Source organism: Zonotrichia albicollis, chromosome 4, assembly GCF_047830755.1.
Source record: "Zonotrichia albicollis isolate bZonAlb1 chromosome 4, bZonAlb1.hap1, whole genome shotgun sequence".
NCBI classification, from domain to species: domain Eukaryota; kingdom Metazoa; phylum Chordata; class Aves; order Passeriformes; family Passerellidae; genus Zonotrichia; species Zonotrichia albicollis.
Window position 1 is genome coordinate 7,104,168 of NC_133822.1, and position 24,741 is coordinate 7,128,908.

General features: G+C 43.5%; 1 protein-coding gene across 3 annotated transcripts; it reads left to right on the top strand.

Annotated features, from left to right (window-relative positions):
- Positions 1–214: 214 nt before the first annotated feature.
- DHTKD1 (dehydrogenase E1 and transketolase domain containing 1) lies at positions 215–23,322 on the top strand. 3 transcript variants are annotated; one of them, XM_074538736.1, is made up of 17 exons: positions 215–408; positions 2,084–2,245; positions 2,685–2,896; positions 4,540–4,734; positions 6,269–6,538; positions 9,721–9,892; positions 11,418–11,616; positions 13,142–13,454; positions 14,468–14,552; positions 15,154–15,293; positions 15,662–15,812; positions 16,686–16,792; positions 17,063–17,227; positions 17,611–17,693; positions 19,242–19,411; positions 19,927–20,012; positions 21,027–23,322. In XM_074538736.1, exons 1-17 carry the CDS (start codon positions 249–251, stop codon positions 21,099–21,101), a joined length of 2,745 nt encoding a protein of 914 aa, XP_074394837.1. In that variant the 5' UTR covers positions 215–248; the 3' UTR covers positions 21,102–23,322. The 3 variants fall into 3 exon arrangements, with proteins under 3 accessions (XP_074394837.1, XP_074394835.1, XP_014124126.2); XM_074538734.1 differs by lacking the exon at positions 21,027–23,322 and adding an exon at positions 20,450–20,985 and having other exon boundaries at positions 216–408; XM_014268651.3 differs by lacking the exon at positions 21,027–23,322 and adding an exon at positions 20,450–20,985 and having other exon boundaries at positions 216–408; positions 2,090–2,245.
- Positions 23,323–24,741: the final 1,419 nt, after the last annotated feature.

Below are 24,741 nucleotides of genomic sequence, written 5' to 3' on the forward strand. Positions count from 1 at the left end.
TCCAGAGGCCGCCTCATCCCTGCGGCTCCGCCGGACCCTCTGCAGCGGCTCCTTGTCTCCCTTGTGCTGAGGAGCCCAGAACTGAGCACATCACTCCAGATTGCCTCGCCGGAGCCCAGAACACCGTGTACTTTCTCCCTCGCTCCGTTCGGCACCGCAGCAGTCCCTGAGGGCCCCGCTGCGGGCGCCGCCCCCGGGGCTCGGGGCGGGTCCGGGGGCGGTGGTGGCGGTGCGGGGGCAGCGCGGCCATGGCCATGGCGGCCGCGGCGGGGGCTCGGGCCGTGCGCTGCGCGCTCTGCCGGGCCGGCCCCAGGCGCTGGTACCGCACCGAGCGCGGCGTCTACGGCTACAAACCGCGGAAAGCGGCGGGAGGGCGGGCGGAGGAGCAGCGCGGCGCCGGCAGAGCAGGTCGGACACGGCCGGGGCCGGGCGGGCAGAGGGAGCTCGGCGGGGGCTGCTCCGAGCGGGGCCCGGGCGCTCTGAGGGGCGGCGTGTGCTGTTCCCGGCGGGGCAGACCCGCTCCGAGAGCTCTCGGCTGTGCGTTCTGCGGGCCTGGGGTGCCTGGCCCCGCTCCAGGGGCTGGAGCGGCTGTGGGAGCAGCGACTGCTGAAGTTCGCTCAGCGATGGGCTCTCGGGGAGTTCTGCAGCTCGTTGAAGCACCGCTGCCCCGCGCCTGTCATTTTCCTTCTGTATCATGGGGCTTGAACTAGCCGAACTGAGGGTGGTGAGACACTGAACAGGCTGTCCAGGGAGGTTGTGGATGCCCCAGCCCTGACGGTGTTCAAAGCCAGATGGGATTGGAGTAGCCTGGTGTAGTGGGAGATGTCTCACTACAGGGGGGTTGGGATGGGATGGTCTATAAGGTCCCTTCCAACCCGTTAGCTTTCTAGGATTCCATGATTAACTACAGGTAACACTCTCCTCTAGCAATCCTGTGTTCCTTTTAGCTCCGTTTTACAATGCAGAAAAGTGATTTCAAGCAGAAAACTGTGATAGGTAGGAGTGTGGTCCTTGCATTAACTTCACTCTGGCGACTGGTAGGAATTAAACCCTTTGCCCAGAAGCAGCCGTGAAACCAGGTTGTAGCTCCTGGACAGCGAGGCCCGTCACAAAGTAGCCTCCTTGTTAATGATTAACATGTTTTTATGTAACATTTTAAAAATTATGTTTAAACGGCCTCCTTGCTGAGAACATTGTGGGCGCTGTTAGCCTTATGTCTGGGTTTTGTCCCTCTGTTGTAGAACCCAGTGGAGAAAAGGGGCTGTTTTGAATGGGCTGACAAGTGTCAGAGAAATAACCTTGTGCTATGGTCTGAGAATTCCATTGTTTGGAAAACAAAACCCTTCAGACCTGACTACTGTCAGTGCAGCGTTTTTACCAGGATGAAAAACCGCTCCACACTTTATAAGCAGGTTCATGTCATTAATTTATAGCAGGTTGTGCTTGCAGTGTGTTTTATTGCTTGCAGTTCATCAGCCTGGTCTCTGGCTGTGCTCAGTGACAGGAACGTGTGTGACCTCTCAGCTGGTCAAATTCTGCCCATGTCGATAATTTTTACCACACTTGGCTCAGCACATGCTCTTGGCTACTGCAGACAGACTTTGGTTTGTTTTGAAGTCATGGGACCTGAATTATTGTTAGGACCCAATCCTCCTGTCATTCCAGAAAGGAACAAGGAAGCATAAGTGATAGGATTGAGTTGGCTTTGGAAATAAGACTATACACTGGTAATGTGCTGATCTTGACTTGGACATACCTGTTTGTAGTGGTTTTGGTTCACTGCTGTTGTAGAGAGATTCAAAGCAAAATGAAGTAACTTTGCATATGTTTACAGGAGCCTAACCTATGAGGGGAACTGTGGAGGAAATCTAGACTGTACTTGCTTGAAAATTGCTTTGGGGAGCAGATTTAGCAGTTTGCCATGGGAGCTGTTGTGGGGTAATAAGGTAGAAATAACTGCATAGAAAAACTTTCTTTCCAGCCAGAACCTTGATGGCTGCCAGCAGACAAAACATCCCTGTGTTGATGCTGTAAGTGGATTTAATCTGAGCACATGTGTGATGCTGTTCTGCTTTCTTTTCAGTTTTAGTTGACCACGCTCTTGCTCGTTTGATAACTGCCTATGCTGAACATGGCCACAAAGCAGCCAAAATTAACCCACTGTTTGCTGGCCAAGCTGTTATGAACATGGTGCCTGAAATCCAAGAGCTGGCTGAAGTTCTTCAGGGTCCTCTCGTTACTACAGGTGAGTCCACAGCCTCATCACAGCAAATTCTGTTCATGGGTGATTTATTGAGGGGCTGTGGCCTCTGTGGAAGAGTCAGAAAATCATCAACTTCAGCATATATATGTCTGTTGCAGAAATCATAGTGCAGTGAGAGGCTGCCTTCTAGTATCTTCAGAAATCATGAAAATTTGTGCTTATTCTTACAATTGCTGAGGTTAAACATTAATTCTTGTGTTACTGTAGCATTCTATGATTTACCACAATACTTAACACTGTAGTGAAGGTTTGAAAATACAGGGGCAGAAGTCAAGAATTGTCTTTTCTTGTCTCTCTTAGAGCCTTGCTGCAGCCTTAACAAAGGGGGGGGGGTCTCTCTTATTGCTTTATTTTCTCCAAAACAGGCCTTAGTGCTTCCCCTCCTCCCCCAAAGTGACTAATAACTTTTATTTCCCACCAGGACTTATCAACATGGGAAAAGAGGAGGCTTCTGTAGAGGATGTGATGGCTTACCTGGACCATATATACTGTGGGCATATTTCCATAGAAACAAGCCAGCTTCCAACTTTGGAGGAGAGGGAATGGTTTGCTAAAAGGTTTGAAGAGCTGAAGCAAGAAGCATTTACACCTGAAGAGAAAAAGCACTTGTGCAAACTGATGCTGGAGTCCCAGGTACTTTGTTCTCTGTACTGGACTCTAATAGTTATGGAGTCTGTCATGGATCCTTCACTGTTCTGGACATTGTTCATGCAGAAAAAGAACAATCACTGTCCTGACAGGCTTTGACAGTGTGCAGGAGGAAGAAGTACAAGGCTTTGCCTGGAGCAGAGCAATGCAGGAATCTCATTGGTTAATTCAGTTTGTTGCTGAATTAACTTACCAGCCACTGCTGAAATAATGATGCTGTGAACCCATGAATAACCAGTCTTCAAAAGTGAGATACTCTGAGATTAATGATCTCACAGCTCATATTAAAGGTTACTGATGGGACCACAAGGTTGAGCAGAGCTCTGTGAAATCTTGTGCTCTGGCTTAGCTGTTGTGTGTTTTCCTCCCACCCTCACACTGATCTGTTTTACTGTCCTTAAAGTATGCTGGACCTCAGGGTTTTGGAAGAACAAAGTAGAGTTGGACTGAGGTTCTATCATATAGCACTGGCAGACACGGTGCTTTTCAGCAAGGAAACTTTGTTCAGTGCCTTCTATAAGGAAGTGAAGTAGGAAAATATTTATGCATTTTTAAAATGTATAGAGAAAATTGATTCCAATACTTCTGTGCTGTGAAAAGTTTTAATTTTTCCCCTTTTCTTCCCATGTTATCCAGAATGATTGAAAGGTAGAAGAGCAGGATCTGTGAAGGTTGGAAAGGTAGAAGAGCAGGATCTGTGAAAGTGTCCCTGTTTCCAGTTTTCCAAGTGGAAAATTAAATGTAATATTTACCAATGACTGAATGGAAGTATATGGCCCACTTTGTATTTTTGGTAGCCTCTTTGGCAGTTAGAGGAATTTGATGGTGACACAGGAGGGTGATATTGGGACCCTGATGTACTCTACTTTAATTTCAGTATGACCAGAACTATACTAAGAGTATATAATTTAACCCTGACAGAAAAAAACTGCTTTTATATGTGACCAGTTTTGTATACATTATTCCTTAGAACTGAATATTGCACAACCAGCAGTTGGCTCAGATCTTTGGATGTGGCTTAGTCTTCCCTTCTCAGTTACAGACTTCATTTAGTTTCTGTCTTCAGTTGCAAAAACTAAAGAAATTTCCAGTGCTTCAAAAACTTGGTCACTTATTTGAGCTTTCTAGGAGGTGAATGGAGTCAAGTGAGAAGAAAATGAAGTAAATACAGATTCATTTCTTTTTCTTCTCCCAAGATTTCTACCTCTGTAATAAGGACTGTGCCTAATGTAAATCAAAATAAAACACTGCTTTGCTAGCACTTTGTATCTCAGGATCATTATGGTTTATACTGTAAAAGAACACCATTCCTAAATTTCCACCTAAAACAGGTAAACTACCAAGGAATTTGTAAATTAATCTGGTGTTAGAATTCTTGAAGCACCTTCCATGTGAGACAGAGAAAGTTTGATCCTCAATGCAACATTTTTCTGCTTTGAGCTGATATTTTTATAGTCATCATAGCTTCTGGTCTCAGACTGTGTGGGTGGAGAGTGAGCTGAGAGTTTCCAGGGGTATCTTTAGATTTGTATGCCTCAAGGGTATAAACATAAATTATATTTCAATATTATAAACACAAAGCTGCTGCTTCAAATAGCCTAATCCTGAAGCTGTCCTGTTTTTACCAGGAGTTTGATCACTTCTTGGCCACCAAGTTTGCCACAGTGAAGCGCTACGGCGGCGAAGGAGCAGAGAGCATGATGGGCTTTTTCCACGAGCTGTTCAAGATGTGCGCGTACAGCGGGGTCACCGACATCGTCATCGGAATGCCTCACAGGGGCAGGCTCAACCTGCTAGCAGGCCTGCTGCAGCTTCCTCCTGAGGTGGGTGCCTTGTTTGAAAACACAGTGTCTGCTGAGGAAGGCAGGAGCCTCTCTTGGAATGGAAAATGTGAACCCTTGTTGCAGTGTGTTTTAAACTTCCGGGTCCCTTCCCCAGGTGTGTCAAAACTCTCCCTTCCCCCCTCGCCCCCTTGCTGAGTGAGTCCTGTCAATCAGGCTTAACATTCCAGCAAAGGCGTCGTGTGGTTGTCCAAGTTCAAAGGATGCCCCTCAGGCCCAGAGGTCATTGGCCTGTCTAGGTGTCCCTCGTCCCTTGAGACCCCACCCCCCCCACCTGGTTGGTGGCTCACCTGTCCCCTCCCCTCCCCTTCCCCTGAGCTTAAAAAGTGAGTCCGGCCATGCGGTCGCCATTCTGTTGGAGCTCTTCCCAAGATTCACACCTCTGTAACCATGGAATAAACCACTGGATATAACCCTCCAGCAGAATCCTCTCCTTTTTTTCTCTTCACCTTCGCCTGAAGTCTTCTTCCTGAGGTAAACGGAGTCCCTAACAAGCCTGGACTTGTTTAGTGCCCAGCTGAAACCATCAGCAAGCTAAAGGTGTCTCTGGGGTGATACACCACAGATGCTGCCTTCGGCCTAGCAGTGAGGGTCAAACCCTCTCTCTCTGAATTATTATAATTTTGAAATTAAGGGACTCTCAGGCACAGTTATGGGAATAGGAATAACAGTTCTTTTATTAGAAAAATTAAAAATAAAAATGAAGTAATACAAAACAGCACTGTCAGAATAGGACCTGACAGTCTGTGTGTCAGGGTGGTGGCAGCAGTCCCATTCCATGGTAGCTGCCCTCCTGTCCCTCCTTCAGTGTCAGCTGTGGTTCTGTTGGAGCAGGGATCCTGTACAAGGGTGGAATTTTCCACTGAAGGTTCAGTGCTGGTGTAGATGGGCCTGGTTTTCCTCTGGGAATCCAGTGGAAAAGAAAGCTGCTCTCCAGGGAATCCAGTGGGAAAAGGCTGCTGTGCTGTCCCAAATCCCAGATTATATCCAGGTAGGAACTCTTGGCTCCTCCCCCTGGACAGAGCATCTCCCAGTGGGATGACGGAATTTTATCAGTCATTCAGTGACACTCAATGGCCCGTGAACAGAAGAGATCTCCCTGGAGGATTGGTTGTGGAAGAGATAAAGAAAACTGTCCATTTAACAGAAGATAACTGCAATGGCAGTTAGATGGCAATAGAATAGACACCTCCAGCTACATCTTGCAGCCTAAGACAGTAGGAGACTTATAATCTCATAGGCAGTTGCCTGGTTTATTTGCAGTAAAATAAACCCCCAAAAGTTTGCCAAAGTTGTAAATGCTGGAGCAATAAAATGTTACCTGTGTGAGAGTGTTCTCCGTTCCTATAAACACTTCAGTGAACTGTCTGCAGGAGACTGTTAAAAGAACTCTAATGAAGGGTTTTGTGTGCTGCTGCTTAGAAGCATCCTTGCAATTTCAGGAGTAGGAGAGAGGTTTTTTTTCAACCTGTCAGTGAATCAAAAAAGGATTTTAACCAGATCTGTTTCCCTGCAGCTGATGTTCCGCAAGATGCGTGGTTTGAGCGAGTTCCCCGAGAATTCAGCAGCCATTGGGGACGTTCTCTCCCACCTGACATCCTCTGTAGATCTGGACTTCGGCTCCCACAGACCTGTGCATGTCACCTTGCTCCCCAACCCCTCACACTTGGAAGCCATCAACCCAGTGGCTGTGGGCAAGACACGAGCCAGGCAGCAGGCTCTGCTCGATGGTGATTACTCCCCAGACACTTCTGCACAGCCTGGGGACAAAGTTATTTGCCTGCAGGTATTTTGCTCACATATTGTAATTTATATTTGTAGGATTTGCTGGATTGGAATGTGAACAGGAGCGTACATAAAATATCAAACAAAACTGAGTTAATGTGTTATGTCAAGAGCTGGGATCTTCTTTATGGAGAAAGAGGAGTGCTAGGAAGATCTCTAGGTGGTGTTTGTGATGATGCTGGCATTTAAATAATTCCACTTCTAAGATTTCTGAATACTGATTCTGACACCTCCCTTTATTTTAATAATATTCTGTATTGAGAGCCATGTGTGCCTTTCCTCACTTTTGCATTTAAACTGCCACTGGAGGCTTTCTTTCAAATTAATGGTTTTGGAGAAGAGCTGTCAACAAGGCTGCAGAATGTTCAGGAGGATTTAGAATTTTGTAATTTTGTCATGGTACTGTTGAAGACTCTGCTGGAATTAGTTTTTACTCCTTCAACTGACTTGTATAGCTGTAGAAGCAATCCCAAATAGTTCCTTGATAAATTTTTTTCTCTTGCATTGACTTCAACTAGGAAAAACAAATGAATTGAACTCTTAACATTTTAAAGCCAGGGTTAAAAACAAGTTGGGCAGAAATGTTCTGTAAAGTATAACAAACATGAAGGAAGTTACATGTAGGAGTGAAAACGTATTTCAGTTAAAAGAAATGTTTTGCTTTTTTCTGGAAGGGTGGGATATTTTGAAAAAGCAGACATGAGAATGCAAAATATTCTGGGCAAGTTGGGGTTCTTAGTTTTTTATTAAAAGAAAGTCTTTAGAGCTTGCAAGTGCAGCCAACTTTTGCTTCCCAATGTGTCTCCATCTTTCAGTGCAGTTATTTCTTAGTTTGACAAGATACTATTGTTTCTTTCTCATAATGGTAGATCTTCACCATGTAATAATTCAAGTATTTGACTCTTTAAACAATGATTCTTCAGGATAAATGGACCCTCCCTATCCAAGAAAAATTTCACCTAGGATTTGTAGGGGTAAGTGATAGGGAGGATTGCATAGCAGAGAAGAGATACAGTTGATTCTGTGCTAAATAAACACCTCCATGTTAGTCACCTGATTCAAAGTATTCCTAAAAGGAAGAAAATGTATCATCATTGCTTGTGATAGTGTCTTTAAGAGGTACACAAGTGAGAGTGAAAACAGGCAAATTTTTAGTTCCAACTCTTAACTGCTTTCATTCAGCTAATTGAGAAGAAAGAGATGAAAGCAGGCACCTTGTGTTTCAGAATCTTGGTTTGGGAGTTTGACTTTGAACTTTCTGGTTTTACAGTGCTTTCTCTTGAGAAATGTAAGAGTAGACACTCTGAACTCTGAATTGAGGTTTATACTGGCATTTTTTCTCTTGTTCACAAGCCTCAGTACCAGAGCTTGAGGGGAGAATGACTGAAGATCAGTTAAGGTGCCATTGTCAGTGGTGAGCTTCATTGTCCAGGGTCTGAAGGTCTTCTTTTAGCTTTTTGCTAATGCAGCCCAGAGAAAAATGTGCCCTAGCAAAAACTCTTTCCATTTTTTTGGTAGAATGAGTAAATTCCTACCTGCATCACAAAAATTGAATCCTCTGGGATTTGAGATGCATATGAACAGTCTTGTGTAGTTGGATACTGTCTTTAGGCTTTAATGCTTTGGGATGTGCTAAAAGCAGTAAAGGTTTCTCAGATGTTTTAGGGTCTTCACTCAAATGCTATCACTGAGATGTGTAGCCTTCTTAGGCAGCAGAAGAAACCAGGAGGGAAAGGTGAAAACCCAACACTTAGGAGCAAGTGTGGCATGGTAAGGGATAGAATGGGGATGCTGGCTTGTCTCTCTTACAGTAGTTGCCTTTGTTTTGCTCTGATACCTCTTAAAAATCTGTATTGGAATGGTATAAAAGACCCAGTGCTGCCAGATGACTGGATTGCACCTCTGTTATCTTGGTGTACTTGCAGAAGTCTCTTAAGGCTTGAAAGCACCATTCCATAGCTAGAAAGCAGAACTGTCATCTGGTTTCAATAAGGAAGTACATCAGTTTGCATAGTGACTTTAATCTGCACATGACTGAGTCTGCATTCTGAGGAAACTGTCATCATATTCATCAAAGGAGGACTGTCCCCAGTTTCAAAATATCGAAATGTTAGATGATACTCACTCCAGTACCTCTAGCCTTTGTTGGAAACCTGGCATGGCTACCACAGTATTCTCCCTTCCCCTTCCAAACTAATTTTTTATTTCCAGCATTTATTTGCTATTGCTATTTAGAAATGTAACTAAGAACTTAGGTTTTATTTCCTTTTGAAAGTTTTTGTTTTTGAGTGCTTCCATTTGTGGTATTTTCTGAGTCCCCCATCGCTGGGAGGAAATGATGAATCTGACTCCATGTTCTTACAAGGCTAATTTATTATTTTATAATCTCTATTATATTAAATAATGCTATACTATGCTATACTAAAGAATACAGAAAGGATTCAGACAGAAGGCTAAAAGATAATAATGAAAAACTTGTGACTCCTTCCAGAGTCCTGACACAGCCTGACTGTGATTGGTTGTTAAGTCAAAACAATTCACATGTTGGATAAACAATCTCCAGCCACATTCCAAAGCAGCAAAACACAGGAGAAGCAAATGAGATAAGATTGTTTTCCTTTTTCTCTGAGGCTTCTCAGCTTCCCAGGAGAGAAATCCTGGTGAAGAGATTTTTCCAGAAAATGTGACTGTGCCATCCATTCAGTTCATTTTCCACTTGTTTTTCTGTTCTTGTCTGTTTGGTAAGGTGGAAAGGGGCCTGAGTCCCAGTTCACCAGCATTCAGCTTCAGCCAAGGTGTAGTGAATGCTGTGGTGAGTGGCTCCCTTTGTTCAGGGGTCAGTGGTTGCCTCTGCAGCTGCAGCTTTGCCATAGCCAGGGAGTTTGCAGTCACCTGGACTCTGGTGGGTCAGCTTTAAGAGATTCTAGGTCAGTTCCAGGTAGGGATTACAGCAGGCATTCATGTACTTGTGGTGGCTGCTGTGACCTTGTGTTAGTGATAAGGCTGTGTAAACTCTCAAATCATGGAAACAGTATTCTGAGAGGGATTGAGAAGTGGGTCCAGCTGCAACTGTGTCTGTTCCATGTACCCAATTCAGGAAGTCTTACTTAATGAGTTATGGTTTTGATTTGCTGCTCCTCCAGTGTTTCCTAATAAGACTTTTCCATCTTCTTCCCCATGTAGGTTCATGGCGATGCTGCTTTCTCTGGGCAAGGGATTGTTCCTGAAACACTGACCCTCTCTAATCTGCCACATTTCAGAGTTGGTGGGAGCATCCATTTGATTGTTAACAACCAGCTGGGCTACACCACTCCTCCAGAGCGAGGAAGGTCGTCTCTGTACTGCAGTGACATTGGTAGGTAGGGCTGAATCCCAAGGAAGATTGCTTGTTGTGTCAGAAAGGATTGTTAACTGCAGTGTAAGCTGTGCAATGGACTTTTTATAGCAAGTGCCTGTCAGCTCTAGGGAGAGATTATTGTAACTCCAGTTTCACAGTCGAGTAGGAATTAAAATTATTATTATTATTATTATTATTCTCTCCTACTAGCAACAATTCAGATGCTAAAAATATTCCCTCCCCTATCTGCTTTATGGAAAGACTAAATATCAAGGGAAAGTCTTGTCACATTTTTACAGGATGTGATAAAATAATTGCAGGATTTCTGTGAAGTCTTTATAACTCAGTTTCTGTCATATTATTGACAGCTTTTGAAAAGGTATTACAATGGAGTATATAACAGATCTACTTTAAGTATATGTTGTTAAATTTCATAAAAATCATCTATGTGTTTTCTGAGCAAGATTTTTATGTCAGATACTCCTCCATTTTTTCTGTTTTGTTTGTTTTCCTGTGAACCTGTTGAGCTTTCAATTTAAAGATGAAACTCAAGGCCTTTCTGTGCCTGAACTAGAAGCTTTGTTTGGGACTGATCTTTCTTTGTGATAAACAGAGGTATTACCAGTACGATCAGAGACCTAGTTATCTTGTATATGTCTCCTATAAGTAAAAATATACTTTTGTATGCTTCTGACCTAACATCAAGTGCTTGTCTTATGGTTTCATCAAACCAAACAAGTAGATTCATTAAATTTGGTAAGGTAGATAGCATATGTTATTACTGTTTTCCCTGGGCTGGTTTCGTGTTATGGATTGGTTTTGTTTGGATTTGGTTTTTTGCCTCCATCCTTAGTTTTCCTTTCTTCTTACCTGTCAGTGAGGAGGGGCTGTTATTGCAGCTGAGCTTTAGTATTTTGCTAGAGAGGAAAACTTGGCATGAGGCAGAAAAGCTGAAGTATCTTAGTTTCCAGAATTTGGGCAGATAAAGTACAAAAGGAGCACTGTTGCTTGCAGCCAAATTGTCAGACAGGAGAGGGTTTTAACGTATTGAAATTTTGCAGTGTTCTCTTTAATGAAGAGATTTTTCTGCCTGGAGGAGCAGTGGACAGAATGATATTCCCTTCTAATAAGGGAGAAAGTTGCTTTTGGCTTGTATGAATTCAAAATAGGGACAGCTTAGGATAAGAAGGGAATAAAACTTAATTTCTGTTTGAAAGAGAAGCAATCGAGTTCTCTCCCAGTTTTTTACACTACCAGATTAATTGATGCAGGAACTGTGCATAGAAACTCCTCTGGGAACAAAGTGCTTGTAAAGAAGTTGTGCTCATACTGACAAATACAACAGGTTGAGCTAATTGCATGTTCTCTCAGGCAAGACTCCTCTCCCTACCGCAGCTCTCATCACAAAGAACATCTTCTTTTGATTTGTTTTTAATATACTTACTTCCCATGGGTTGTGTGTAGTTTCAGCAGAGCAGGTGTGTGTGTGCCTTCTTTGGAAGGGCTGGGTGTGATTGCTGCTGTGTTTTGAATCCCTGGGCAGGTAAAATCGTTGGATGTGCAGTTATCCATGTGAATGGGGATGACCCTGAGGAAGTTGTCCGTGCCACACGTCTGGCTGTGGAGTACCAGCGCCACTTCCGCAGGGACGTCATCGTGGACTTGCTGTGCTACAGGCAGTGGGGCCACAACGAGCTCGATGAGCCCTTCTTCACCAACCCCAGCATGTACAAAATCATCAGGTAAGGGCTTGTAATGGTTTAGGGCAAATTTGTTAAAGAATCTGCAAAGGAGGGCCCCTCCAGAAAGCAAAACCCACACGGCCCCTTCCCCCAACCGGTTGGGGAAAAAATTCCTCGGAGAGAGGTGGAAAGAACCTGTTTATTTGACAGACACAGCACCCCCAGCACACAAGATGAACAATACCAGATGACACTGCTTTGAGAAAGATGACAAAATCAGAAAGTCTCTTTTGGGGGTGGTTGCTCTGTTCTCAGTCCCTCCGGCGCTGGGGCAGCTGCTGCAGCCGAACCTTTGGTGTTCCCGGGTCCCAGTCCGGAGCAGGTTCCAGATGGTCACAGAAACAGGAGTGGAGAAACAGTCCAGGACGGAATGTGGACTGTTTGGCTAAACTAACTAATAAGCAGAAGCAAATCAGAGCAGAAGCAGAAGCAAGAGCAGAAAAGCAAGCCAGCCAAGCAGCAAGCTAAGCAAGAAGAGAAAAAAAACCAGCCTGCTGTACGCTCTCTCTGTGTCCCTGATAAGAGAAACCCAAACAAAACTTCCACTCTTCAGAGCCGGTCTTAAAGGCACAGAACAGAGGAATGGGGATACAAACATCTGTATGTGTATATATGTATATCTGTATGTATATATGTATATATGTATAATGTCACCCCAGGACAGGGCTGCACCACCAAAATATGTCTGTGCCACCTCAAGTCTTGCTGCTGCAACAGAAGTGTCTGTGTGAGATCCTGTGACATATCCACAGGTGTTTATGTAAGGTGCAGCTGGACTATCAGCAGCCCTTGACTACAGTGTGAGTCTGATAATAAGATGTTAATCAGCAATCTTTACTGTTGGCTCTTGAATGTGTGGCTTGGTGCTTTTTGGAGAACAATCTTGGACATAGCTCTTGGATTTCAAATTTGTGACCACTGGTAATCAGAGGGCAAAGCTGCCTTCATTGTTTGAAGGGGAAGTGTGCATGTTGTGGGAGAATGGGCAGGAAGCCAGTGTGATGCTTGTCTTGTCTTTGCCTGTTCATCTTTATCAGCATTTAAATGTATACAGATTCCATCCTTATCCCCAAAGAAAAACACACAAAAATTCACTTGCCAGTGAATTCTGGTATTTTAGGTGAAGAGTTTATGAATGATTGCCTTGATTCTCTCCAATACACAAATCCTACTGTGAATTTCTCTGAAGAAAATATGCATGGTAGCACAGAGGGGGTTTTTGACTTGTTTTTACCCATAACTGCCAACTATAGCACTTTTACTTTTGTAATAAAGGACTATAAAACATATCTCTAAGAGAACTGTTAACTTTTTGAAAATGCCAGGAAATGGAACTTCATGCAAGTAAATATAAGGCGCTAGGACACCATTTATATGTGTTTTCCATGGTATCTGAGTGTAGTAAGGTGGTATTTCCTTGTTCTCCTGTGACATTGGTTTTAAGCTTAATATGTGATTTGAAAAAATAAATAAAAACCAAATAAAAACCAAATAAAACTTTGTGGTTTGATTCCCTCCCTGGCAGGTCCCGTAAGAGCATCCCGGACACGTACGCAGAGCAGCTCACGGCTGCTGGGCTCATGACTGAGGCTGAGGTGGCTGAGATAAAGACCTCGTGCTACTCCAAGCTGAATGATCACCTGGCCAACATGACTTCCTACAGCCCACCCCCCACCAACCTGCAGGCTCACTGGAAGGGCTTTGTGGAGCCTTCTGCCTCAATCACCACCTGGGACACGGGCATGCCTGTGCCTCTGCTGCAGTTCATTGGGGCCAAGTCTGTGCAGGTGCCTGAAGAGCTCCAGATGCACAGCCATCTCCTGAAGACCTATGCTCAGGTGAGTAGAGCATCATGATACCTCTGATCCCATGGCTCAAACCTGTTACAGGGCTGCCAGTTACAGAATACAGCATGGTATTCTCCAGGAAAAACAGCTCACTCTCTTTCAAGGCTGAGATGATGCCATTTTTCCTCCAGTTTTAAAGAAAGATTTTTTTAGTTTGTTATTTCAACAATATTTTATTGCAATGAAAAAAAATGCTAATAGAAAACACATTTTATTATTCTTACAAATAGAAACTATTATGATAAGTTACCAACATTTATATAGTTGGTAATTAGAATGAGTGCTTTGTAAAGGAATGACTCAGGAACCTGGCAATAGTGTACAAGTTTCTAAAGCCAGTAGTGAGTGTTTTATTATTTTTTATATAAACACTACACAACCTGTGGCCTAGTCTGGGTTTGATAGCTCCTAAGTTGGTGTTTGGTTTGGATCAGTTTGGGGTTTGTGAATGCTTCCCTTTGATGGATGGTGAGTGTGTGCAGGTGTCTGCTTGGCAGCCAGAGAGAGGCTGTGAGTTGAGTATTTCAAAAGACTGATGGTTTTGTCTTCCCAGCCCAAGGCAAGAACTCCACAGCTCAGTTTGATCATTTGTGTGCAGTTCTGCAGGCCAGAACAGGGAAGAGTTCTGGAGACTGAAATACTTAAACTGGTATCTTTCATCACTGCTAGCCAGACAGACCAGAAGTCTGTCAAAACTACACTCTCTGCTGTGCTAAGATTTTAAATATTTTCTGACTAGGATTACTTAATCAGTGCACAGTTTGTTGACTGGGAGCTGAACACATGGATCACCTATGGTTCTGTGGTCCTCAGGCAACCTTCTTTAGGATATGCTGAAATAAGACTGTATTCTAATGCAGCCTAAGCTGGCTGCAGGAATATTGCATTTCTCTCCATACTGTGTTGCTTCTTTCTTAGCTTCTAATATTAGTCTGTGCCACCAAAAAAGCTACAGATGGAAAAAGACAAAACAGTAATTTTTTTCTTCTTCTTTATTTGCTTAGTCAAGAATTCAAAAAATGGAGGAAGGAAAAAAGCTGGACTGGGCAACAGCTGAAACTTTAGCATTTGGTTCTCTGCTGAGCCAAGGTAAGAGACAACTGGACAGGAGACAGTAAAATATTTTTGCTTTAATGTCAATAAAGGATAACATTAGATTTCTTAGGTGTTTCTAAGTAAAAAGATTGCTATGGTTTATAAATTTGACAATTTGCATGGTCTAAGAGAAGGTAAATATGAATTCTACATGTCACTAATATTTGTAGACTGAGTCTTAAATACCTTCAAAGAACTGTAGCTCTCTCTCACTCTCCAAAAACATTTGTGCATAGAGCTGAGCACAAGCAGTGCAGCTGACATCAGTGTGGCTCCCAAGTACTTTCTGTGCTTTATGCTACTATTTCTTCTCCCTCCTCTCTAGCCTGAATTCAAATCTCCATTTACATATGATACAGAATGCACTTTTTTTTGCAGTTTGCTTCAGTAAATTGAACCATTTTACCCAAAATAATGTCAGAGCATCTGTATGCCTGACAGTTGGAGCTGTTGCTGGTTAAGAATTGCATCTCAGATTTAATGTTGCTGATGAGGGGAAATCCAAAAAGAGCTATAACAAGAGATAGAATTATGTCCTGCATGTTGTCTTTTTACATAACTTGCTGATCTGGTGTTGTGTTTATTGCTTGGCAAGGGTTTAATATCAGACTGAGTGGACAAGATGTTGGCAGGGGAACCTTCAGCCAACGACACGCGATGTTGGTTTGCCAAGAGACAGATGATACCTACATCCCTCTGAATCACATGTCCCCAGACCAGAAGGGTTTCCTAGAGGTAGGTTCTGTAGCCCACAAGACCATCCTCTTCAAATTGTGCTGAAACAATGCATTTTTAAAAGCTGCTGAGACATATGTAAGCCTAGTGTATGTTCTGGCAAAACCCAGATACAGGGACATAAAAACTGTCAGGGCATCCCTATTCTTTGTCACTACAAATTGCAACTTTTATAAGGGGATTTGCTTTTCCTTGAGAGATCAAATGTTACTCTTTTCCCTTCAGTGCCTTCATTCAAAAGCAAAAAATCAGTGCCTATCAATTGCCTTTACAAGTGTGTGTTGTCAGCACTGTTTGTCTGGTTCCAATGCTTTAGCCTTGGTTGTCTTCTTCCTCATCCACCCCTCCCAACAATTTCCTTTTGTTAGGTGAGTAACAGTCCCTTGTCTGAAGAAGCTGTGCTTGGTTTTGAATATGGAATGAGTATTGAGAGCCCTAAGTTACTGCCAATTTGGGAAGCTCAATTTGGAGACTTCTTTAATGGAGCCCAGATAATATTTGACACTTTCATCTCTGGAGGTGAGTGTACAAGGAACAAATATATTTAAGAATTAATCATTTTTAGAAAATCCTCTTCTGCTTTCAAGTAAAAGGGCAAAGAATGTTGTGCAAAGAATTCTGTTTTCTCAAGGAGTCCTATGAGCTTGCCTGTGAGGTCCTGACTTCTGTGCAGCTTCTCTCTAAAGACAGGCATCTAAAATGAAGGACTCCTTGGCAGAGTACAGTCATGACAAAAGGACAATTAATTATACTAATAGCCTTTTTTCCCAACCACATGTATTTTAGTGTGTGTATATATGGTTGATAGCTTTATAGGCTCTGTAGCTTTCCTTTGTGAAGCATCTGAAAAATTCTTGAAGAAATAGAGAAGGAAAATAGTGATTATTTGAAAGAAACAAACAAAAAAAACACACAACACCTTACTGAGTTTGACTCTTAACATGTTTTCTGAGTGCTCAGATATAAAACCTCTGTAGTCATGGATGGAAATTCAGAGGCCCTCTAATCCCACCCAAATTCTGGATTTGATTGTAATCTCTTGTGTAGTGCAAGGGGTTTGGCAGAGCTCAGGGCCAAGCACTGGCTGGCTCGCAGGATGCTGCTGGGATCACACCTGCAGAGATGAAATTTTAGAATTTCACTGTGTCATTTGCTCCATGTGGAGACATAAGTCTTCTGGAAGCCCAGAGCTACCTGATGATTTCAGAAACTTCAGATCACCTTACATGTGTTATTTCACTGTAAGGAACCTCAGGGCAAAATGCCAGCAGCATGTTTCAGGCTTGTATTTAATGATATCGAAATTGGTTATTCTTTTTCCTGAGCAGTTTGTGCAAAGTAATGTGTTCTGTGGAAATCATCCTTTCCTTCCTCCTCATTGTGTGTTTCTAGGTGAGGCTAAATGGCTTCTGCAGAGTGGGATTGTGATTCTCCTTCCCCATGGCTATGATGGTGCAGGCCCTGAGCACTCGTCCTGCCGGATGGAGCGGTTCCTGCAGGTACCACCACAGCTCCCAGGTCACCCATCCCAGCACAGCACTGGCAGTCAGAGCTCTGGGAGCTGGGCTACAGTGGGCTCCAAGGAGGCACAATCTTACCTGTTCAGTGTTATGACCCATTTCTTTTCTTGAGTTGTTCCTCTCTTGAATTTGGATATTTGCTAATCTGTTCCCATACAGATCAGTGTGCCTCATGTGCCTGGATTCTTTCTTGCATTTCAGTCTCACTGCTTGCATTTGACAAGGTATTGCTGTGTTCTCCCTGCACAGATGTGTGACAGCTCAGAAGAGGGTGTTGATGGTGACCAGGTCAACATGTCAGTTGTGCACCCCACCACCCCAGCACAATATTTCCATTTACTCCGGAGGCAAATGGTCCGAAACTTCAGGAAACCTCTCATTGTTGCTTCTCCCAAAGTGTTACTCAGGCTTCCAGTAAGCTGAAAATTGTCCTTCCTCTTTATTTTTTTTCTCTTTATCCTCTTTTGTGTTCTCTTCCCCTTTCTTTTTTTTTTTTTTTTTTTTTTTTCCTTCTGTGTTCTCTGATTGCTGTTTTGGGGTCAAAGTGGAATTCTGCCTGTTTGGGGCTACACAGGTTGAGGATTAAAGCTGGGTGGAGGTGAGCTAGAAGCAGAGTTCATTCCTAGCCTGATGGTGTTCTTGGGAAGCTTATCATCCCACTTTTCACTGGGAACAGGAATATGAGGGAGAGGGAAGGTTGTGTATTTTGTACCAAACCCTGTCTCAGTATTCTTTCTGACTCTGGCCTGAGGGAAAAGCAGCAAGATTTGGTAACTTCCAACTCTTCCCCCATGTAGGCTGCTGTATCAAGTTTTGAAGAAATGGCCCCAGGGACAACATTCAAGCCTGTCATTGGTGACTCCTCAGTAGATCCTAAAAGGTAGCTCTGCTTGCTTAGAGGAGAAGCTCAAAAGAGATGTCCTGTCTCTTTCTCCTACCCAACAGCTCAAATTTGAGGTGGTATGAAAGAAGTGACTTTGAGGGGAAAATGTTTTATGGTAGGTGACTGTGGTTAGTTTTACTTCCTCTCCTTTTCCTCTGGTAGCTGTTGGTCGTTACCACATCTGTCTGCAAAGCAGGGAAGTGTTCAGGCTCTCACCCCTTGGCCTCAGAGGGAGTTTGTGACTGTAGTTACCAACCTGATGGGGCCTATTCTGCACCATGTCCATTAGCTGACAGTCACTGGAGCAGCTGTGCCATGAATCATAGATTTGTTTCCATAGGTTGGAAAAGACCCTTTAGATCATCAAGTCCAACCTTAGCCCAGCACTGCCAAGTCCATCACTAAACCATGTCCCAAGTGTCACATCTAGACATTTAAATACCTCCAAGATGGTGACTCCCCCACTGCTCTGGGAGGCCTGTTTGACTGCTTGACCCTTTCAGTGAATGAGTTTTTCCTGACATCCAATCTAAACCTCCTCTGATGCAGCTTGAAGCTGATTCCTCTTGTCCTAATGTGTGTTACCTGAGAGAAGAGACAAACTCCTACCTGGCTCTGACCTGTCAGGGAGTTGCAGAGAGTGAAAAGGCACCTCCTGAGCCTCTTTTCTCCAGGCTGAGGGCCCCCAGCTCCCTCAGCTGCTTCTCACAGGACTTGTGCTCCAGCCCCTTCACCAGCTCCATTCCCTTCTCTGGATGGGCTCCAGCTCCTCAATGTCTTTCTTGTCATGATTGGCCCAAAACTGAATCCAGAATTTTTGTTCTGGGGCTGGGATACCTGAGCTGAGGTGGGGCAATAACAAAGTATGTGTACATCTCTCCACTTTCAGATGGTACAGTGAATCCTGTTCACAACAACCAATTCAGCCTTAGTATTTTTCCCCTGATCTGCTGCTTGCCCCAGCAGTACCCAAGTCTGAGCCTCCTTCCTCTTTGCTTCCTGACACCCAATCAAAAGGCTGGAAGTACCTTGGCATCTTGGGTTTTTTCAGTGGGATGGTGAGGCCCAAAGGATATAGTTTATCTTGTTGCTTTTTCCAGTAAGATTGGGCAGCCAGGACCTCTGTGACTGCAGGAGGGTGTGGTGGCTCCCAGCAGGCAGTCCTGCTTTGGCATGGCAGAGATTTGTCCTCTGCAGGGACTTCTCTCCCTCTGGTTTATTTTCTATAGATGACTAGCTTTGACTGGGTGTTTAATTTTTAATAGTCAGAGCTAAGTGAGATCAACCCCATTGTAAGGGAACTTTCCCAGAATTACTGAAGAAACAGGACCTCTGGCATACTGTGCTCAAAGGTCAGTTTGCCAACTGTTGGAGGGAGTGGGAAGGAAAGGAAGAGAAAAGATGTCTAGGGAAGTAATTTAGCTGTATGAAGTTGTCTTTGAAGTTTGACTGGTTTTTTTGGTTGGAAGTGTTCTTCCAAGCTGTTCTGCATCAAGTTTCTGTAAAACACTAAACTTGGAAACATTCTTTTTTATTTTTTTTTAGTGTCACCCAAGTGGTGCTGTGTTCTGGAAAGCATTACTATGCTCTGGTGAAGCAGAGAGAAACACTGGGAGAGAAGCAGCACAGCACAGCTGTTCTGAGACTTGAAGAGCTCTGTCCTTTCCCTCTGGAAGCTCTACAGCAAGAGCTGAGCAAGTACAGCCATGCAAAAGGTCAGCCAAGCTTCTACCTTTGTGTTTCTCGTCTCTTTGAAGTGCTGAACTAAATCTGTTGCCTTTTAAGATGAAGAGCTGTAGTGGCTTTTCCCTCTTTGTTCTCCCCCTCATACACCCAAGTGTTTCTGGAGTGGGATGCTTCAGAAATGTTTATCACTTGTGTTAAAAGAACTCTCTGCTATTGTTAGCTTCCAAGAAGCAGCACTGAAAATCAGAGCAAACCATTTGAGATATTTTTTTGCATTGGTCTTTGCAGTCCAGTCCTTTTAGTAGCTTTTGAAAACAGCAGCAGAAAAGCAGAATATACACACAGTATACCCTAATGGTGGACATTCTTTGGGTTTGAATTCAGTTCTGAGCTGCAAGAGAATTTAGCCTGGCATGCCTTCATTTCAAAGGTAGCACCAAGACAAAAAAATAATAGAGGTGCTACAAAAACAAAAAACTGTTTTTCTTTCTCTGCTGAAAATATCAATATGTATGTTTGTTATGTACCCTTATCCTTCCTTTAGTCTTCATCTGGAGTCAGGAAGAGCCACAGAACATGGGTCCATGGTCCTTTGTGTCTCCACGGTTTGAAAAGCAGCTGGGGCTTAAGGTAAGGTGTCCCCAGGGTGTTTTAGTCTTTAAAATGAGGTTTGAAGTTCTCCTTAAATGCAAAATTTTATGGTGCTTAACAAAAAACCTATTCTTGATGCCTAAACCAAATGTGTGTTCTAATTTCAGCTGCTTCTGCTCTTTATAGCACCATTGGTGAAGAGCAGGACTGGAGCTTTATTTTACATGGTGTTCAGTCAAAGTAGACAGGATAGTGAAAGATCCCAAGTAGGGGAGTAGGAGGAGAATGCAAAGGTGCCATTTGCTCTGCAGATCATGCACTATAAAGTCCTTGGAGCCATGGAGATGGGGGATAACTTCCTGCCTTACTCCAGCTGGGACTGCCCAGGTATCTGACAGCAGATCTCACTGTGGCATCAGGACCTGGAGATGTGATTGTGTCCTCCAATAATCATTTCCCCACAACTCAAATTTCAGCTCCGTCTTGTGAGCAGACCTCCTCTACCAGCCCCAGCAGTTGGCATTGGAACCCTGCACAACAAGCAGCAGGAGGATGTTCTGACCCACACATTTATCTAAGTGTTCAATGGATGCACTGCTCCTGATGGCAGTCATGTTCAGTGCCTCCTCCTGTGAAGAACAAAAGGCAGATCCTGAAGACTCTTAGTTCTCCAAAATGGAAAAAACAAAAAGGTGGAATAAGTTTGGTAATGATGAAGCAATTTTTTCATGTTGGGAAGTACCTAACAATGAGAAGTGCCTGTTACTCTTGATACTTCTTTTTCTCTTATACAATTTTCTACAAAATATCTTTATAAAGTTCAAAATCCAGTCCAGAGGACAGTGGTGAGGTGACTGTGGAATACCTTAAATCATGCTGCTTATTTGCACTTAACAGTTTCCTGGGATGGTGCATGTGTGGAAACAGGTTCTGTTTCTTCTCTTTCTACAGAAATGTTAGTACTGCTTGATCAAATAAATGCTTCCCCATGCCTGGGAAGGAGCCATTTCTATAGCAGAATGTTGTGGATTATCTCTTTTTTCTCTCCTTGAGGACCAGGAATGCAATCTGTTGTGGCTGTTGGTGCTCTTCTCAGTGTATGAGCTGTTAAAGCAGGATTTCCATTGAAGGGACCATGCAGGATGGCTCCTGAAGGCTTCAGGCACCACTGTTTTTCTCACCCAGAGGGTGAGAAATCCCAAGGAATGGTTTCAGCACAGCTGTCATCTGGAGAAAGAAAAGAAATCAGTCTTTATTGAGAAACAAAGGATAAAGGACCAAAACATTGGGGTTAAGTGGGACACCAATGAAACCAAATGGAAGACCCCAGTGTCGACTGCCCCACAGCAGCTTTCCTGCCACCACAGGATTTCTGCCAGCATTTTTCCTTTCCTGGTTTCAAGGTGAAGGTGGTACCTCCTTGGTCTTCTCAGTTACCTGTGCAAGCCATGCTTAAGTAATCCAAGCTCACTGTGAGCCAGAGACATTTCTGAAAAGAAACAAGAGGGGTTTAACCAGACCCAGCACTTGCAGATGGAAAGTCATGGTAGGTGAGAAAAAGCAGATCACAGGCAGGGTGTGCATTCACTTGGGGAGACAGCTCCCAGATTCATCTCTGAAGCCTGCCTTAGTGTTTCATCCTAGTTAATTGACATATTCATTCATTAACTCCATATGACCCAGAAGTTACCTCTGTTCTGTGATGTTTCACATCACTGCTTTAGCACATCCATCACATCACATCCTGCTTTGCTCTAGCAAACTGCACAACCTCCTGCACATCCTGAACAGCTTTATCTAATCAAGGCATATTCTGCTTTAAATTTCTGCTGATAACAAGAAAAAGGAGGCTGAAGAGTAGCACTGCTTTGGCTGCAGCTGTAGCCAAGGAAGTTGTAGAGCACAATCACCAGCCTTGACTGCACACTGATGATTACATAAACCCACAGTTTTAGTGCACACAAGGGAAGAACAGAGTTGTTTTTTTTTCAGTTGTGAGTTTCACGTTGCCCAAACCTGACCTTGCTCCACACCATTCCCTCACAGGCTGTGCAGGTCTGGTTATCCAACCAAATAAAGGATGCTCAAGTGTTGTGACCCTGTTTGATCCTCCTGGTGGGACACAAAGCTATTTCTGTGGTGCTGCTTGGCTCCATGCCCCCAGCCCCATCAGTGTGCCATGGAGCTCCCCAGGGATCCTGGGCTAGGACATCCTGCACACTGCTGGATTGCTTTTGCTTTGGGGAAAAGAGAAGCAGAAATTAGATTAGAACCACAGGATATCCTGAGCTGGAAGGGACCCAGAAGGACTGAGTCCAGCTCCTGGCCCTGCACAGGACGCCCCAAGAGTCACAGCATGTGCCTGAGCTGCCACACAGGCTGAGTGAGTAACAGAGCAGGTCCCAGTCCTTTGTCAGGAAATTCTGTGGGTCATTAGCACAAAAGAGCCTTTACCTGCTGTTAGGTAGCAAGGAACTAACTAGAGAGAGAGAGAGAGAGAGAGTTACAGCCTTTGTTTACTATTACAGCGACCTGAGGAGGTCTCCATGGTGAGAGAAGGACGAGAATCTTGTTTCTTGATCAGAAGGCTGGATTTATTGATATACGATATATAATACACTATAACTATACTAAAAAGAATAAAGAGAGAAGTTGCTGAGAGCTGCTAAGCTAAGAATAGAATAGAAAGAATCTATAACAAAGTTCTGTGTGCAGGGAATCTGTCCCTGAGCTGCTCCTGTGATTGGCCCTTAATGGTACACATGGAAGATGAGCCAATCACAGGTGCATCCTCTTGCATTCCACAGCAGCTGATAACAATTGTTTACATTCATCTTCTGGGCCTTTGCTTCTCAGAAGATGGACAAATCTGAAAGAAAGGATTTCTATGAAAAAATGTCTGCGACAGTTTACTGTGGTGTGTCAGGATTTTCAAAGTGCAAGACTAGAAGGAAAAAAATAAAGACATGGAAGGAATGAGCTGTTGAGCAGTTCATTAAAGGCAGCAAAAGCTCTCAGAAAGAAAACACACCAGGAAAATGCATTAAAACAAGTATTTTAGTACCAGTGATGTGAATTTAGATTTAAAAAATACAGTCTGACCTTTGAAGGTGAAAAGTTCTGAACACAGTGGTATTTTGAATAAGCAAAGAAAACAATACTGCATTTTTATTTTTTTTGCTTCTGTCAGTGAAGAAGGTGGCATAGAAACATTTGTTCAGCACACCTGAAGTGGTGTATCTGTGTCAGTATGGACTGAAGAAACCTCCTGGACCTTTTATCAATCACCAAAGTGTCCAGTGACTTGGAGACTGGAGGGTTTGCTAACAAAACCTGTAATTTAATGAACTTCTCAAATAACTATGGCTGAAAATCTGAATGAAGGGTGATCACAAGAAACTTCCTGAAGCTTTGCTACTAACCCAGCTATTATTTGGACATTATGATCTACAAGTACACTGCCAGGCACGTTAATCATGGACATTTGTCAGACTGTACAAGAACTCTAGGTGAAAGTAATTGCTACAGAGCTGCTCATTAGTATTTGTTAAGTTATGAGTATCTAAAACTGGAAGAAAAAACTTTTCTAAGTGATTTCAGATGAGGGAAGCTATTGAACAAAGTTGTTTAGGAATTGTAACAAGGTGTTAGTTAAGAGGATTTCTTAGGGAATGCAGGGTGCAATCCAAAATACAGATTCAAAGTTTTGGAGGAGCCCTAATGCTTCACACAGTTTGTGTTTTCTTTTAGTAACTTAGCCTAATACAGGAAGAATTCAAGCTTGTGCATCAGATCAGGTATTCAGAAGGAATAAATACTGTTTTTAATGGTCATATCTAAATCTTGCAGTAAATTCTGATGATTCTAATTTTATATGCCACTGGCTGTTGTAACTGAGAGCTCTGTAGGTGCTATACCTGTTTTGGTGATTGTGGGATGGTATTGAAAGAGGTTTTCAGGTTTACTTCAGAGAATCACAGAATCACAAAATCAATTAGATTGGAAAAGACTTTCAAAACATTGAGTCCAACCTATACTGGTCACCACCTTATCAACCAGACCATGGCACTGAGTGCCACATCCAGGCTTTCCTTAGACACCCAGAGGGACAGTGACTCACCAGCTCCCTGGGCAGCCCATGCTAATCTAACCTCGGGTCTAATCATCCCTTCTGTGAAGAAATTCCTACCAATGCCCAACCTAAACCTGCCCTGGTGCCCCTTGAGGCCTTGTCCTCTCACCCTGTGGCAGGTCAGCCAGGAGCAGAGCCCGACCTGCACATGGCTGCACCCTCCTGTCAGGGAGCTGTAGGGCCTGAGCCTCCTTTTCTCCAGGATGAACAATCCCAACTCCCTCAGCTGATCCTCAAGGGACTTGTGCTTCAGACACTTCGGTACCAAAGCGCTCAGCCTGTGCTTTCCACCTATGTGAAAAACACCAATCACTTGTTGGTTTTTTTTTTTAATTTTAAAAGTTTAATAGTAATAAAATGGTTATAAAAATAGGAGTACAATTAGAGGAATAATAATTTGGACAATTTGAATTAGGACAATACAAGACAATAAACACAATAAAGAATTATGGACGGTCCAGGTACCTTTTCTGGGCAGCATGAGTCCAAAAAAGGACACCCATTAAAAAAAGATTAACCCTTAAAAACAACAGCCTGTTGCATATTCATACATCTCATACACGATGCATAAATTCCATTAAATTCCATTCAAACACAGGATTCTGTCTGATCATTGTCACCTTCCTCTGAATCCTA

Coding starts and splice junctions, on each gene's coding strand:
- DHTKD1 (XM_074538734.1), top strand. CDS start 249: ATGGCCATGGCGGCCGCGGCGGGGGCTCGGGCCGTGCGCTGCGCGCTC. Junction 13,455..14,467: donor TCCTGAAGACCTATGCTCAG/GTGAGTAGAGCA, acceptor TTATTTGCTTAG/TCAAGAATTCAAAAAATGGA. Junction 15,294..15,661: donor ACCAGAAGGGTTTCCTAGAG/GTAGGTTCTGTA, acceptor TCCTTTTGTTAG/GTGAGTAACAGTCCCTTGTC.